Source organism: Hyperoodon ampullatus (genome assembly GCF_949752795.1).
Source record: "Hyperoodon ampullatus genome assembly, chromosome: 4".
Lineage (NCBI taxonomy): Eukaryota > Metazoa > Chordata > Mammalia > Artiodactyla > Ziphiidae > Hyperoodon > Hyperoodon ampullatus.
Genome location: NC_136917.1, coordinates 119,826,463 through 119,843,076, shown reverse-complemented (window position 1 = coordinate 119,843,076; position 16,614 = coordinate 119,826,463). Strand labels below are relative to the sequence as shown.

General features: G+C 41.3%; 1 protein-coding gene across 3 annotated transcripts in view; it reads left to right on the top strand.

The window, feature by feature from the left end:
* Positions 1-11,453, top strand: part of MCCC2 (methylcrotonyl-CoA carboxylase subunit 2) — a gene marked incomplete at both ends in the record, with an annotated part of 64,905 nt that extends 53,452 nt beyond the window's left edge. For 2 of the 3 annotated variants that reach the window (XM_079701736.1, XM_079701735.1), the window contains 5 exons: positions 2,029-2,091; positions 5,547-5,703; positions 6,587-6,701; positions 8,551-8,636; positions 11,336-11,453. In XM_079701736.1, coding sequence (XP_079557862.1) covers positions 2,029-2,091; positions 5,547-5,703; positions 6,587-6,701; positions 8,551-8,636; positions 11,336-11,453 — 539 coding nt within the window. Of the gene's footprint in view, positions 1-2,024; positions 2,092-5,546; positions 5,704-6,586; positions 6,702-8,550; positions 8,637-11,335 lie in introns of all 3 variants that reach the window. The other variant, XM_079701734.1, reaches the window with a different exon arrangement.
* Positions 11,454-16,614: the final 5,161 nt, after the last annotated feature.

The window sequence follows — 16,614 nt, the reverse complement described above, 5'->3', positions numbered from 1 at the left end:
GAGTAAAAATAAAGAAAATAGAAGTCACCTACATTCATGCCAGAAATAACCTTGACTAACATGTTATTATGGTTCCTTAGTTTTTTCTATTCCCCCTCTTTTTTTAAACAAAATTGGTTTTGCCATATATAGAGAAGTTTTGCTGGTTTTCACTTAATAGTATGTATAGTGAGCGTTTCCAAAATATTAAATATTTCTAATACACTGACTTTTTAAAAAAATTAATTTCTTTATTTTTGGCTGCATTGGGTCTTTGTTGCTGCGTGCGGGCTTTCTCTAGTTGCAGTGAGTGGGGGCTACTCTTCGTTGTGGTGTGCGGGCTTCTCATTGCGGTGGCTTCTCTTGTTGCGGAGCACGGGCTCTAGGCGTGCGGACTTCAGTAGTTGTGGCTCGTGGGCCCTAGAGCGCAGGCTCAGTAGTTGTGGTATACGGGCTTATTTGCTCCGTGGCATGTGGGATCTTCCCGGACCAGGGCTCGAACCCGTGTCCCCTGCATTGGCAGGCGGATTCTTAACCACTGAGCCACCAGGGAAGCCCCTAATACACTGACTTTTAATGACTATATAATATACTTATTTCAATAGAGGGTATGTCAGACTGAGGCCAACAAACGCCGCCTTGTTTTATTTGTTGGCTTGTCACAGATAAATCCGGGAGGAGAGCTATGTTTGGCCTCTGTCTGACATTTCATTTGTTGAAGTAAGCCCCACAAGTCTGTGTGATTTCCTCATTCTCGTATTTGAGGTTGAGCAATTGCTTTGCAATCTTGTACTTGCCAAGGCATTTCCGGCTAAGTTAAAGGCATCTGCAAATAGAGAGTAAAATATAAAGGAAACAGCTTTAAGTGTTTTCTTACTCACATAATCTTTAGAAGATAGGGAAAGGAATAGTTATATTTTTGTGTCATTAAATAACTAATTTCCTAAACTCAAGGATAAAAGGTGTCTAGCACTCATCTAAAATCCCATTTGGGCTTCCCTGGTGGCACAGTAGTTAAGAATCTGCCTTCCAATGCAGGGGACACGGGTTCGAGTCCTGGTCTGGGAAAATCCCACATGCCATGGAACAACTAAGCCCGTGTGCCACAACTACTGAGCCTGCGCTCTAGAGCCCACGAGCCACAACTACTGAAGCTCACACACCTAGAGCCTGTGCTCTGCAACAAGAGCAGCCACTGCAGTGAGAAGCTTGTGCACCACAACGAAGAGTAACCCTCGCTCGCCGTAACTAGAGAAAGCCCACGCGCAGCAATGAAGACCCAACGCAGCCAAAAAAAAAAAAAAAAAAATCCCCTTTATTTCAAGTATGTTGGTAAGAAAGATATATTTTACTATAATCTTGGTGCATGAAAGAATTTCAAGTGATCATCAAAACGTAGGTATCCCAGAAGGGTTTACATTCTTTTTTTTTTTTTTTTTTTTTTTTTTTTTTTTTTGCGGTACCCGGGCCTCTCACCGCTGTGGCCTCTCCCATTGCGAAGCACAGGCTCCGGACGCACAGGCTCAGCGGCCATGGCTCACGGGCCCAGCCGCTCCGCGGCATGTGGGATCTTCCCAGACCGGGGCACGAACCCATGTCCCCTAGCATCGGCAGGCGGACTCTCAACCACTGCGCCACCAGGGAAGCCCCATTCTATCTTTTTTAAAGTGGAGAACCAGAGAATTGCCTTATGGTGAGGCTCAGAAATTCTCATTGACAAGCAATTCCTTCTTCTCTGTTCCTGAAGTTTCACTTGCTGTTTGGAATATTAGTGGTTGACTTCATCTCTGACACAGGAGTTGGCCTACAGTTATGTGCCAGTGATCACACAGGTGCCTGTGCAAAACAAGTACAGTGCAAATTGTAACCACATGTTCCATTGACAGTGGGTCCCCATGGTAGTATTATTATTACTGTTACTATAAGGTCAGACTAGCCAAGCAAGGGGTACTCTTTCTTTGACCCAAATGTGTTGTTTGCAAGGTAAATGATGATTAAATTTGTTAACCTCCCACTAAAAAGATTTTTATTTTATTTGCTTATAGGGAGCTCATTTTGTCCAGTTATGCTGCCAAAGGGATATCCCTCTGCTGTTTCTTCAGAACATTACTGGTAAGAAAATAGCTTGGACTTCCCTGGTGGCCACGCAGTGGTTAAGAATCCGCCTGCCAATGCAGGGGACACGGGTTCGAGCCCTGGTCCGGGAAGATCCCACATGCCACAGAGCAGCTAAGCCCGTGAACCACAACTACTGAGCCTGTGCTCTAGAGCCTGCAAGCCACAACTACTGAGTCCATGCCGCAACTACTGAAGCCTGCGCACCTAGAGCCGGTGCTCCGCAACAAGAGAAGCCACTGCGATGAGAAACCCACGCACTGCAACGAAGAGTAGACCCTGCTCTCAGCAATTAGAGAGACCCTGCACGCAGCAACAAAGACCCAGTGCAGCCAAAAAAAAAAAGAAAAAGAAAATAGCTTAACCAGTTTGGGTGCATTTATTCGAGAGCTGCAGTGTCCAGTATGGCTCATTTATTGGACAGTGCAGACATAGAATGCTTCCATTATAACAGAAAGCTTTATTGGACATGCTCTCTCTAGATTATCTTTAAAGGTTAACACTTCAAGAATCTTGAATATTTGGGGGAATTTATCCATGTTTTTGAGTGAAGCAATTTCTGAGTTTCAAGTGTATGAAACATTTGAGTGGCCTTCCTTTACTCCTGCACATGTGCACCCACCCACCCAGAAAACAGCAGAGTGTTCTTGGCCAGTAACACTCTCATTAGTGCTGGAGGGTGTTATCTGACCCATGGTCTCTTTCCCAGTACTTTGTTCCCCATAAAGGATTTTAAGTACATGCTGTGGTCCTCCCTTTTCCTTATCTTTCATCGTGCAGTTAATTCTACCTGAAGCAACATCTTAAATGGACATGCACATCCTGAACCAAAGTCTGGGATTTGAGGTGTTTTTTTTTTTGATTATTTGTTTGTTTGTTTGTTTGTTTATTTATTTATTTAATTTTGGGCTGCGTCGGGTCTTAGTTGTGGCACGCAGGCTCTTTCGTTGCGGCGTGCGGACTTCTCTCTAGTTGTGGCGGGGGGTTTTCTCTCTCTAGTTGTGGCGTGCAGGCTCTGTGGCACATGGGCTCCAGAGTGCACAGGCTCTGTAGTTTGCAGCGTGCAGGCTCTCTAGTTGAGGCACATGAGCTCAGTAGTTGTGGTGCACGGGCTTAGTTTCCCTGGCATGTAGTATCTTAGTTCCGTGACCAGGGATCAAACCCGCATCCCCTGCATTGTAAGGCAGATTCTTTACCACTGGACCACCAGGGAAGTTCCACGATTTGTGTTTTGACTCCAAAGAATGATAAGACCAATGTCAACTGTCTGATTTCATGTTCCATGGGTGATCCTAACATGGCAGGTGAAATGATTTTTAAGGGCTCTTAGGGTTCTAGAGTTCTTCTTCCTGGCATTCTATGATTCTCCTATTTATACTTTTTGTGTGTTGCATGGTGCCTGACAGATAGGAGACACTCTGATATGTTGATTAGCTAAAAAAAAAGTTTCCCCCAGTCTTCTAAGTCAGGGGTTCCCACCCCCGGGCCGCGGACTGGTACTGATCCACGGCCTGTTAGGAACCAGGCCGCACAGCAGGAGGTGAATGGTGGGCCAGGGAGTGAAGCTTCCTCTGCTGCTCCCCATGGCTCACATTACTGCCTGAGCTTTCCCCCTGCCCGCTGCCACCCTGCTCGTGGAAAAATGGTCTTCCATGAAACTGGTCCCTGGTGCCAAAAAATGTTGGGGACCACTGTTCTAAGTCATGTGTGGTTATCTCAGGTTCAAAGGAAGAAGTCCTTAATTAGTTGTTTGGATCAGGCATGCCTTTTTGAGAAGGAGTTTGGCCTTGACAGTCAGCAGGGCTTTACATAGTACTGGTGCTAAAACATCTTCATCTGGTGCTGTTCTTAAGTTTAAGATATCTGGTTAGATGATTCTTGAGAGGAGTTCTATCCAGGTGGCAGCCAGAGAGGGCCCTATGTGGCAAACCTTCTAAAAGGGCAGGTAAAAGTACTCTGAAGCTTCACTAGGCCAGAGACCTTGTTTCTAGTAATGATTCATGATTTATTAACCACCAGTAAGTTAAACCGTGTGCTTGGAAGGTTCCTACATTTTTGCTGTGCTTTATTTTTTGTTGGGTTGGGGTCAGAGAGCAGAGTTTGAGTTTGGTTTTGCAACACTGCATTTGAGGGACCTCACATGTATCCATTTGGAAATATATGGTGGGCAGTTGAAAAGTCTTGAGCACCGAAGAGGTGTGTTAGCTGGAGGCGAACGTGGAGACATCCTTAGAACATGGAGATGGTGTTTAAAGCTGTGGGAATAGATAACACCCAGAGAGAAGAGAAAGGGCTCAGGGATAATCTTTGAGTAACTCTAGTTTCTTCCACAGAGATGAGAGTAAAGGAAGAAAGGCAGCATGATTATGTTGTTCTTTATGGTGAGAAAAAGAAGGGTTAGAGAAAGCCAAGTGAGATGGCCTCGGTCTTCTTTTTCAAGGCAAAATCTCTCGCGGGGACTAGGGGCACAGTGGGGTGATAGGGTGGTGGGTGGTGGGTGAGGGCTTTTAAAGAGAGTCGATATTTGAGATAGCTATTGTGGGAATGTTACAGGGAGTCGAGATAAAATAGATAAAGGAGTCTCTGAGCTATTCTGAGGGCCCAGTTCAGAGGGCAGGGAGGTGACCAGAGGAAACTGATGGTGCCTGGTGGGGGCAGGGCTTGTTACATCAGTACTGTTGTATCCTCAGCAAGTACAAGTGATCCATAAAAAATGGTTTAATTGAATTGGATTACCCATTGCTGGAGATTTGCAAAGCAAGAACAGCGACCATCACGTAGGCATGTGAGTCTGTGGGTGCGGAGGGAGACAGATGAAGCCTGATGCAACGTTTATAAGGTGAAGAGGAAGAACCCCAAGGCCTGGAAAGCGCAGTGACGCTGCAGACCGGTTTCAGCAGAGCTGGGGGTGGGAGCTTGGAGAAGTAGAAGGATCCTATAATTATAATGAGAATTCTTTTATCTTGCTATTGAGTCGCTGACAGGGACTCAGCATCTCTATGAAACATTAATTTTATTTCATCAAAGTTTTAAAGCAGTGCTTCAGAAGGAATAATCTGTATTTTAAACCAGGTCAGTGAATCCTAAAGCCCTCACGGTTGGGCTTGCCCTAGTACTTTTTCCTTAGCTTGCCATATCCTGTTCTTTCATCACCAAGCTATTGTTCTGAGATAATTTCTGGAAGATATGTTGCATTCTTATCTTGTTTGAGGATCTCTGTGTGTATCCAGATGAACCATTTAAACAATTTTTTAAATGATTAGAGAAAATTTTATTTTACCTTTTAATGCAAATTTGTGGGGGTCATATTTTACATATAAATATTTTATTAGGGTGAGAGGCCTGTGGTAAAATATAAGGTTGACAAGATGTCCTTCTAGTATCTTGGTGAAAATGACTTCTGCACACTAATCTCATCACCCTGAGGCTCTCTTTCTGTTCTTTTTTCACAGGATTTATGGTTGGTAGAGACTACGAAGCTGAAGGAATTGCCAAGGATGGCGCCAAGATGGTGACTGCCGTAGCCTGTGCCAATGTGCCGAAGATAACTGTCATCATCGGGGGCTCTTATGGGGCTGGAAACTATGGGATGTGTGGCAGAGCATTTAGGTAGGTGGTTGTCATGGTTTTCTTTGAAAGAATGAATCATACTTCAAGTATCATTATGAATGGTCAGTTTACCAGTTTATTTCAAGGCTATTTGAAATATAGAATGACATTCACAAATCTTAATCAGTTATACCATAATTTGTATCATCTGGAGGGGTGAAATGAAATTTAATGCTAAAAGTACCACTTGGAAGAAATCCACAGTGGGAATCAGGACATATTTTGAAATGGCTGATAATGAAAATACTACATCATAACTTGTGTGATGTGTCTAAAGTCTTGCTTTGAGACAGGTGTGGACTTAGTTATATATTATATACTGGAAGAGAAGTAAGGCTGGAAATCAGTGAGCCGAGCAGCCAGCTGAAGAGGTTCAAAGAAGAGCAGCATATTAAAACAAGAAAAATAAAAACAGGACATAATAAAGTACAAACATTATAACGATAGAAGAATCAGGAAATCCCAAAGTTGCTTTGTTTAAAAGGGTTAACAAACTTGAGAATCCCCTGTTAAAACTAAAAAATAAAGGGAGAAGGCACATATCACTAATTTTAGGAATGGAAAACAGCACATAACTGCACATAATAGGATATTTTGAATACTTCTTTGCCCAGTAAATTTGGATGAAATGGAAAAATACTGTATATCAAAACAGACATCAGAATCACCTGGAGAACTTAAAAATTCTACCATGCTGAAGCCCCACTGCTGGAGATTACTCTGGGGTGGGTTCTAGGCATTGTTTTTTTTTTTAATCCCCAGATAATTGTAATGCGCAGCCAGAATGAACCACCACTGATTTAAAAGGTAAACATGGGCCTCTGAAAATCTCTGTGTAGTACAGTGAATTCATTTGATCATTCTTTCTTTTTTCCCCCCATAGCCCAAGATTTCTCTACCTGTGGCCAAATGCTCGCATCTCAGTGATGGGAGGAGAGCAGGCAGCTAATGTGCTAGCGACAGTAGCAAAGGACCAAAGAGCACGGGAAGGGAAACAGGTAAATGCTGTTTCTTTGTCTCCAGGTTTGACTTTCACCAGAACACTGTGGAGCCAGGGAGCAGCATACCCAAAACCCCTCTAAGTTTGTGGCTAGGATTCCAACATTCAGGGCCTGGCTTTATCTAGAAGTAGCTGACCTGGAAATTGTTTTAGACTTACACATTCTCCATCTCTCTTTTTAGAGCCATTTCACTTTGAAGTACCTTCTTGTGGTAATTTACAAACTTTTCAGAATCTCCAAGAAAACACTTAACAAACTCTTTTGTCTCTGGGTGCCTGAGGCATAAAGATGTTTGATTCTTTGTCATTTGCAGTTAGTGAGATTTAAATAAATCTGACTTATGTCTTTGATTTTATGACCTAAAGCAGCAGAATTTTGTGTTTCCTATTTTACTTTTAGATTGTTGTTAAGGATACCTCTAGTGGGAGGGCCCCATTGTGTAATGAGAATTGAATACCATTATTATACTGTGAAAGTATCAATGAAGAAGGAGGGAAAGGGCACTGGAAGCTTAATGAAAAGCAAATCAGCAAATAGCTGCTTTTGAGATGGATTCTTTTGTTTGTGTCTCTGTTAGAGATTCATCTGAAATTTTGCATTACATTTTATTATAGCTTACAACTACTTTATTTAAGCAGCAGGCCTATAAAATGATTGGTGCACGTTCCTAAAGTTGCTTAGCTGCACTCTTTCATCGTAACAAGGCATAATGTGGAGGAGGCCCTGCCTTCTCAGGCTCTCACTTCTGCCATTTAGAGATTGATCATCTGGTCAACCGCCTAGTTTGTGGAGTGGGGATAATATAAAGCCAGAGGGTGGTTCCTGCTTCCCTGAATGCATCTCATCCATGCCTCACATCCCCAGCTATCTTTTCTAAGCAACAGTAACTCTGCAGACTTAAGTTGAAGTTTCAGATGCACTTTAGTACTAACTAGTATCCAAGCAAAAGGAAAGCTTTACTTTTGTGTGTATGTAGTAGGGAGTGGGGATATGAAATTCTACCTGATATTTTGAAAGCTTGTCTTAAATTCTAGCCCAGCATGGCGATATCTTATTAAATAGTTGTGCTTTGATTAATTTGATATACAGATATATGAATTCATCTATTTTTATATGTGAAAGGAAAGTATAGGATTTTAGTGGTTCTCCCTCCAAATTCTGGACCTATAAATGATATTAAACGATGAAAGTACATAAAAGGTTGGATTAATTTGAAAAAAAATCACTTGGTTTTTGATGTGGAATATTTTTTAAGTTGAAAATACTTTTCAGGATTTCAAAATTAGTTTGCATAAAGATTTTGACATCTGAATTATCACTTGTTTCTGGCAATACGGATGGGCAAGCCATTAAATTTTTAATTAGGGAAAAATCTCTCTCAGCCATCTGGGAAATTGAAGAGGTTATTTAAAATGGGCCTTATTGTTTTATCCCTTTAAGCTTTAAAATGTTTAAAATTTTAGCTATTTTGAATGAAAATATCCTACTTTTCCACCTCCTTATACAGAAACTGCAAGATGTAATATAGCCCTTTGTTATATTGTATAATTCACATCCATTGCTATACCCTGGTGGAATATGTGATACCTTTGGTTTTGACCTGACATTAAACAGCCTTAGGACATTGGCTCTGATAAGGGAGATATAACAGTGCACTAATTTGATACTCATGTCTCAGGTGAGATCATGTATGTTAAAGCATCACACGTAAGCTATACATCAATGTGCAGATGTTGGTTGTAACATTATCGTTCATGAAATCTGTTGCCCCTTTTTTCTTGAGGTTCTCTTGAGTGGATCTGTTGTTCCCCTGCAGCAGACTTACTCATTGTCCCTTTTCTTTCAGTTCTCCAGTGCTGATGAAGCAACTTTAAAAGAGCCCATCATTAAGAGGTTTGAAGAGGAAGGAAACCCTTACTATTCCAGTGCAAGGTGAGAGCCAGAGAATAACTGACTCCTTGATGGGCACATCTTGGCAGTCAGGGCAGCAGTTTTACAGAGATCTGAGCAGTTGGCATGATCCAACCCTCACTGGAACCAAAAAATAACATTTGGACACAGTTTTGTACTGTTGTTTCTATAATGGGAATGCTTACTGCTGAAATGCCGCTCCTTCTCCCAGGCTGGGCTTTGGATCCATCACTATTGGTCTGATTCTGCCACTCTCCACCCCTCTTCCCTTATCCCGCTCCTAGTTGAAGTGGTCCAAGGCCTGCAGGAGCACTGTGGCCAGAGGTGGACCGCACTGGGGCTGGGAAGTTGAGAATTATAGTCCTGGCTGTGTCACTTTCAGGAATTAGTTCTGCAGTAATGGGTTCCTGTCATCCCCCTCTCTGATTATTTTGTTTTTACCCCATTTAAAGATGAAAATGGTTGAACACTTACTGACACTTGTTAACAAGTAAGCTTGTGCATTCAGAAGGTGATTATTCATAGCCAGGGTCCACATGTCAACACTAAGCAACTACCTCACACACCATGGCGGCTCTTATTCTGTTTGTTTCTTACACCACTTAAATGAGGTAATAATAAATTATCACAGCTGTCCCCGTTGGAGACATGCGTGTGCTTTCATACCTCTTTTTTCAACAACTTCAGTGTTCTACATTCTGAAGAATAATTGAAGCTTCTTGTTTTTCTTTTATCCCTTGGGCAGATGGAAAAAAGAAAATAACTATTTGTGTCCTTTAAAAATTGGGTTATGCTGTGATTTATGCCATTTATTGTGAAGGCAGACTGGAGAGGAGGGGGAAAAGGAAATCAAAAGTGAAAATCCATGTCAGTTCCTCAAATGCATCTTTTGTGGCAGGCACTGCTCCTGGTGTTGAGGGGCAGGAAAGATTGAACACGTTTATTTCTCAGAGCATAATTAGTTTCAAAATTCAATTAATACCATTTGGGATTTTTGAAAAGCATGTTTCTCTTCTTGTTAACGTGTTTCTGCAAGCAAATGTACAGGTATATTTTGCTGTGGCGGGTCATTGATTCTCTTAACTAAGAACAAAATATTTTGTAGTCTTTGATTGAAGAAATAAACATTCTTTTTACCATCACTTAAATAGGCTTACGTAGTAGCCAGTAGAAGCAAAGAGGAAATAGAAAATCATATAAAAGGTTAAAGAGAAAATATACATTGTAAGCTCACCTATAGTTTTTTGATAAGACTTTGAAATTCACAAGGACAGTTAGAGTATTAAACTTTGAAAAATAGCATATTTTGTGTGAACCATTAATTTGTTTTTCAGCCCTGGCTAAGTCACCTCTTAAGAAAGACTGAATCCTTTATTATTTTCATACTTAGATTATTATTGTTTTTAGTGGATTATATTCAAGACAGGAGAGCATATGGCCCAGATAGACTTATCTTTGGAAATTAATATTGAAAAACAACAAGGTTTTTCTTTTAATTTATAGATGTTTAACCCTTCTGTTGAAACAGTTGGTGGCATGGAGACACCAACTTTGTTTCAAAGATGAAAGGATTTTCAAGCCAGTTTATGGCATCTTCCTTTGGTTTCATAAGTCTCAGCTTAACAATAAAATTCTGTGGTCTGTTTAGGCTTTAACATGGCTAGACCTGTCTTTTCGGAGAGCTCTGTCATCATCTGTACAGTACTGTAACCTCCTATGTTTTTCTTAATCCTTACATGTTACATGTGCAGCATGCCAATTTTCTTCTGCTCAGTTGTTTTTATAATCAAACTTTTCCAGACATTTGATTAGGGCCTCTTACCTGGAACAGCCCCGGCACCATCGTGCTTGCTATATTACTCTGCTGTAGGCTTCAGAAGGGAGTGTAATCAATTGACCGGGTTACAAACTACAAGAGTAATATTTTTTTTTTTTTTGGCTGTTGATACTTTAAGAGCCCTATGATGAATATTTTATGAGCAATGATTTCATTCATGGTCTGTTGATGTAAGTATGGTTTAATAATTGATGCTATGTCCAGATACTGAAGGCAGTTTGTTTAAAGAAAGCAAAACTGCCACCCACTAATGACCTTTAAAAAACAATATTTCTTACTCATTTTTTTTTTTATAAATGTGAGGTTGTCCATGAAAAGCAAACTAAGATTTCTACTTGAGTTTCTTCTGAAAGCAGTTTAAAGCCATTACTTGTTTTTCCTATTGTAGCAAAACATAAAGAACTACATATGAAGGTATTTATTTTATTAATAAAATGTACTGAAGTCTATTCAGTAATTTTCATAGTTTCTTAAGAGTTTGAGAGTTTGGGGGAATATACCTTTTCTAGTAGGGGCTTTGGTTGGAGACTGTTACCTTGGTTTGTGTGGCTCTTCATAATAAAAACAGTAATATATCAACTTGACTTGTATGTTTGTGTGGGTGGAAGAGGGACAGGAAGGTTTTTCCTGAAATAAATAAAACCAGGGTTTATTTTGAAGTTCCTTGTAGTAAGCTGTTCCTAAAGCTGCGTAAGAGTCATGTTATTTTTCTTTCTCTGTTTATTCCCCTCTTGAACATTGTTTCCATTGTGAGATTATAGTAGCTAATCAGTAGTTCCACATATTACCTGAAGGAAAACCTCCTGGGCATTTTTGGGCATAGGGTGTATAACTGGTGGTTTGGTGGTGGACTCCTAATCACTCGTTTTTGTTCTTTTATCAGGCTGTGGGACGATGGGATTATCGATCCAGTGGACACCAGGCTGGTCCTGGGTCTCAGTCTTAGTGCAGCCCTCAACGCACCCATCCAGAAGACTAACTTCGGTATCTTGAGGATGTAATTGGAATATAAAGCATCTTCCATTGGACATGTACCAAAAATTAATAAATTAGTAGCCTTAAATTTTTAGATTTTTTCAATATGTGGCTATTACAGTAAAATTGTTTTCTTAACACAGTGCATTATACTTTTCTACCTTTAAAAAACGAATCAGTGAAGATATTTATTTGATGCACCTCAATTCCTTGTAAATTCTCTTAGAGAAATTTTTCTATGGCTCAGCTTTACCACCCTGAAAAGGAAGAGAATAACTTAGAGTTATCCTTTCTAAGCCATAAGTACTATGAAAAGTTCTGTAATCTGTAAATTCCAGGTATTGTTGAGATTTTAACATAAAGTTGTATTTCCACTGAACTGATTGCTTTGCAGATTATGCATGGTGATATTTTAATGTACTTTTAAAAATAAACATCTGTTACTTTTCCCTCCAGCCACCACCGTCCTCCTCTCCATAGTTGTCAGACTTCTTGTCTGCACTCTGGGCTCTGTTTCCTACCCGTTCTCTCCTCACCCTCTCGTCTTCTGGCTTCTACTGCCAACAGCCCTCTCCAAGGTCACCACTGACCTCCATGTTCCTGAAACCAGTGGGTCCTTTTCCGGTTTTACCTGATTTAATTCTCTGGGGCATTCGAATCAGTCAAACACTTCCTCCTAGAAATTCTGTCCTTAGCTTCCATTGCTGTAACACTCTAGGTTTTCCACCAGCCTCCGTGGCCATTCTTGTTCAGTTTCCTTTGCAGGCCCCACTTCCTCTGCTCATTCCTCCTTCCCTTTACCATTTGTCTGGATTTTTCATTAGTCACATGTGAACGCATTCTTATTCTGAAAGATACAAATAGCACAAAAGTATCTCCTTATTGTTTAATTGTTCTTATTAAAATAATAATTGTGGTAAAATATACATAACATAAAGTGTACCATTTTAACCACTTTTTTGTGTGCAGTTCTGTGACATTAAGTACATTTACATTGCCACCATCCGTCTCCAGAACTTTTCATCATCCCAAATTGAAACTCTATTATTAAACAATAACTCCCCATTCTCTCTTCTCCCTGCCGCTGGCACATTTCCTTTTTTTTTTTTTTTTTTTTTCTTTTGTGGTATGCGGGCCTCTCACTGTTGTGGCCTCTCCCATTGCAGAGCACAGGCTCCGGACGCGCAGGCTCAGCGGCCATGGCTCACGGGCCCAGCCACTCCGTGGCATGTGGGATCTTCCCGGACCGGGGCATGAACCCGTGTCCCCTGCATCGGCAGGCAGACTCTCAACCACTGCGCCATCGGGGAAGCCCGCTTTTTTCTTTTTTTTAACTGAGATATAATTGAATATAACATTATATTAGTTTCAGGTGTACAACATAATGATTCAATATTTATATACACTGCAGATGATCACGAAAATAAGTCTAGTTACCATCTATCATCAAGCACAGTGACAGACTTTTTTCTTTTTTTTCCTGTGATGAGGACTTTTTTAAGATGTACTCGCTTAGCAACTTTCAGATATGCAGTACAGTATTAACTATAGTCAGCATGCTGTACGTTCCATTCCCAGGACTTAGTTATTTCGTAGCCGGAAGCTTGTACCTCTTGATCCCCTACACTCATTCTGTCCACCCCACGCCCCCTCCTTTCTGGCAAACACCAATCTGTTCTTTGTATCTATAAGCTTCGTTTTCTGTTTTGCTTTGTTTGTTTTGTTTTTTAGATTCCACATATAAGTGAGATCTTATAGTGTTTGTCTTTCTCTGTCTGACTTACTTCACTTAACATAGTGACCTCAAGGTCCATCCATGCTGTTGCAAATGGCAAGATTTCATGCTTTTTTATGGCTGAATTTTATTCCTCCTCATTCTTCTTCTTTTTTTTTTTTTTTTTTTTGTGGTATGCGGGCCTCTCACTGTTGTGGCCTCTCCCTCTGTGGAGTACAGGCTCCGGACACGCAGGCTCAGCGGCCATGGCTCACGGCCCCAGCCACTCCGCGGCATGTGGGATCCTCCCGGACTGGGACACGAACCCGCGTCCCCTGCATCGGCAGGCAGACTCTCAACCACTGCGCCGCCAGGGAAGCCCCCTCCTCATTCTTGAATGTATGTGTTTTACATGGCTTGATTTATTCTCGCTAGGCCATTTCAGCCCTTCTTATGGTTTTAGTTGCCATCTGAATGGGGATGATTCCTGTCTTGACAGTTCTTAACATAGTTCTCCCCTGAGCTCCAGACCTGTCTATCTAACAGGTCTAAGGAACCTCAGACTCAATCATCAGGTTCTGTTGATTTTGCCTCCTAACTGTCTCTTGAATTCCGCTACCATTTTTGTCTTTTCTGCAGGCCTTAGAAGGGGTCTACCTGCATCCAGTCTTACCTTGTCCAATCTCTCCATCGCTCTGGAATTAGAATGGCCATTCTAAGGTGCACATCTGTCATGCTGCTTCCTTCCTTCCTTCTTTCACTGGTTCCCTGAAGTGCCAAACCCCTAATGGCCTCCATGGATCTTGATCCTCAGCTCTTCAGTCTCATCTCCCTGACTCCTCTTTTCACACTGGGTGCTCCACCCACTCTAGACTTCTTCCAGTTCCTTAAACCTACGGCGTCCTTGCCCCCTTAGAGTCTACAAAGTTCCCTGTGCCTGAACTGTTCTCTTCTCCCTTCTACTTAAACACCTATCTTTTGTCTCTGTGATTTCCCTGGGCTGGGTTAGACACCTGTTGTGTGCTCTTGTAGAGCACCATCTTCTTCCTCTGTCACTTCCTCTGTCTTATATGTTTATAAGAAGTATAAACATTTCTTTAATATTGCCCTCCTGCTAGAATGTAAGCTCTGTGGGAGCAGGGATCCTCCTGTTTGGCCTGTATCTCTAATGCCTGGCACTTGTAGATGCTCAAATACTTGTTGATTGAATGAAAAGTCCATATTTTAATTGTATCCTCAGGCCACATCATTTTAAAATAAAGTGATTGATTATATGATCTAAAACAACTATCAAATGCTTTCCTAATAAAATTAATATTTCAAACATTTGCGTGTGATGTTCAGTTTAGCCTGCAGTGTGTATCAGAAGTCAATTTAGGGCTTCCCTGGTTGGTGCAGTGGTTGAGAGTCCGCCTGCCGACGCAGGGGACGCGGGTTCGTGCCCCGGTCCGGGAGGATCCCACATGCCGCGGAGCGACTGGGCCCGTGAGCCGTGGCCGCTGAGCCTGCGCGTCCGGAGCCTGTGCTCCGCAACGGGAGAGGCCACAACAGTGAGAGGCCCACTTACCAAAAAAAAAAAGAGGAAGTCAGTTTAGTTTTTTGAGAAGTATATAGATAGAAGATCACAATTCAGGTGTAAGTTGCATTTTCAGAAGAATGTTTGAGGAGGGTGACCGCCAGTTGACCCCTGACCCACTAGGTGACCCCTGACCCGGAACCAGCCAATCAATCATTGGCTCCTCCCCCCCCGCCCGCTACGGCCTACCATCCCCATAGCTTGCAGGATGAAGCCTTGAGAGAGTAAGGTGTTGCTGAGACCACCTGGACTAAATACGTGACTAAACCCCGATAAGGCCTCTGTATAAACTTTGAAGATTCTGGCTGGCGGGCGGGGAGAGCCCCTCGTCTTGCGGCTGCCACCGCCAAGCCTCGTTTGTGAGTTCCCTGGCTTATTAAACTGCCGCCTCCCAATCTGGAACGGCTGCCTCTTTCCTCAGCTTTCCTAGCCCTGCGCATATGGCGGCTAGTTTGCCAACCAACAAAGGAACACAGTGAGTATTTTTAAATAGTAAATTATATTAAAATTTCGGTTAACATTTACAACCTGGTCAGAAAACAAAATGATTTTTTATCAAGACTAGTTGGTATTCCATGGGTAGGAGCCATTCACAAGTCAAAGATTCATGGATATTTTAGGAGTGTTTTTACCTTTCTCTCTTTAGGAAAAATCACGGTCATCACTGGCACCACACGTAATTAAATTATTTTGTATGTTTTATCTGATAAAAAACATTTATAACATTTTACCAAAATAGGCAGCCTTTTTGTCTGCCCTTCTGGCTTTATTTACATAGAATTGACATACACCATTATGTAACTGTAAGGTATACACCGTGATGACTTGGTACACATACATTGTGAAGTGATTACCACAATATGGTTACTTAGCATATCCATCACCTCACGTAACTACTAATTTTTTTAATGAGAATTTTTAAAACATTTTAGTTATTAAAAATAATTTCAGCCAGGATAATATGTGTACCTTAGAATTTTGAGAAATATACAGCTAATTAGTCTCTAAATTAGCCCTTCTGGGCACTTACAGAATGAAAAAGAGACAAAATTACTTCTGTTTTTCACTTTTCAAGAAAAATGTTTTCAAATGAAAATTTGGCACACTAGCAGAAGGCACTATTGAATGTGCAAATGAAAAACTGATCATTCACCAAACATGCATGGTTCACGACTAGAGGCCATATATTACATTTACAGGGGCAAGGGCAGGTTTTTGAATGATTTCGTTAATAAGACTTTTGGGAGGGGAGATCACGTAGTTCTCGTTAGTTGTAAAATGTATTGATAATGGTGTTCTGGAAGGATGATTGTTGACTGTCCTGATCAAAACTGGATCTCTAATGATGGGCTCTGAAATTCAGTATTTAGAAAAATGGCAAGAAAATGAACTAGACACTTATGGTCTCCTGTCATTTATAACATTTATAAATGGTACAAATTAAGTACAACTAATATTTAATGATGACATTGTTTTTTCTGTTTTAAAAAAAGCCTTTTGACAAACACTTAAAAATAATTTATTATTTAATGTGCCTCGGATTCTCTTGTATCTGGAATCAGGATGCTAAGGATAAAGTTGTTCTTGTAGCTAAATGAAATTTCTGTCTGCCTTTGACCTTTGTAGGCAAATGTGCATTCCAGATGAGGAGGCTTATAATCAACATAACTGTATAATTGACCATCCACTCTGGGCCACTTGAGAGTGAAAGGGCCCTACTGCTAATAATTACACTGGGAAACAGGTGTGAGCCAGGACTGACCAGGCAGCCTGGCATGTATGGTTGCTCTCTCTGTAACTCACTATCACGGACTGAGTTCTGATGTTACACATCAGGTGTTGATAATTCTTACAAGCCAGTATTCCAGATAGCTGCTTGTAGCTTTCTTTTTTAAAA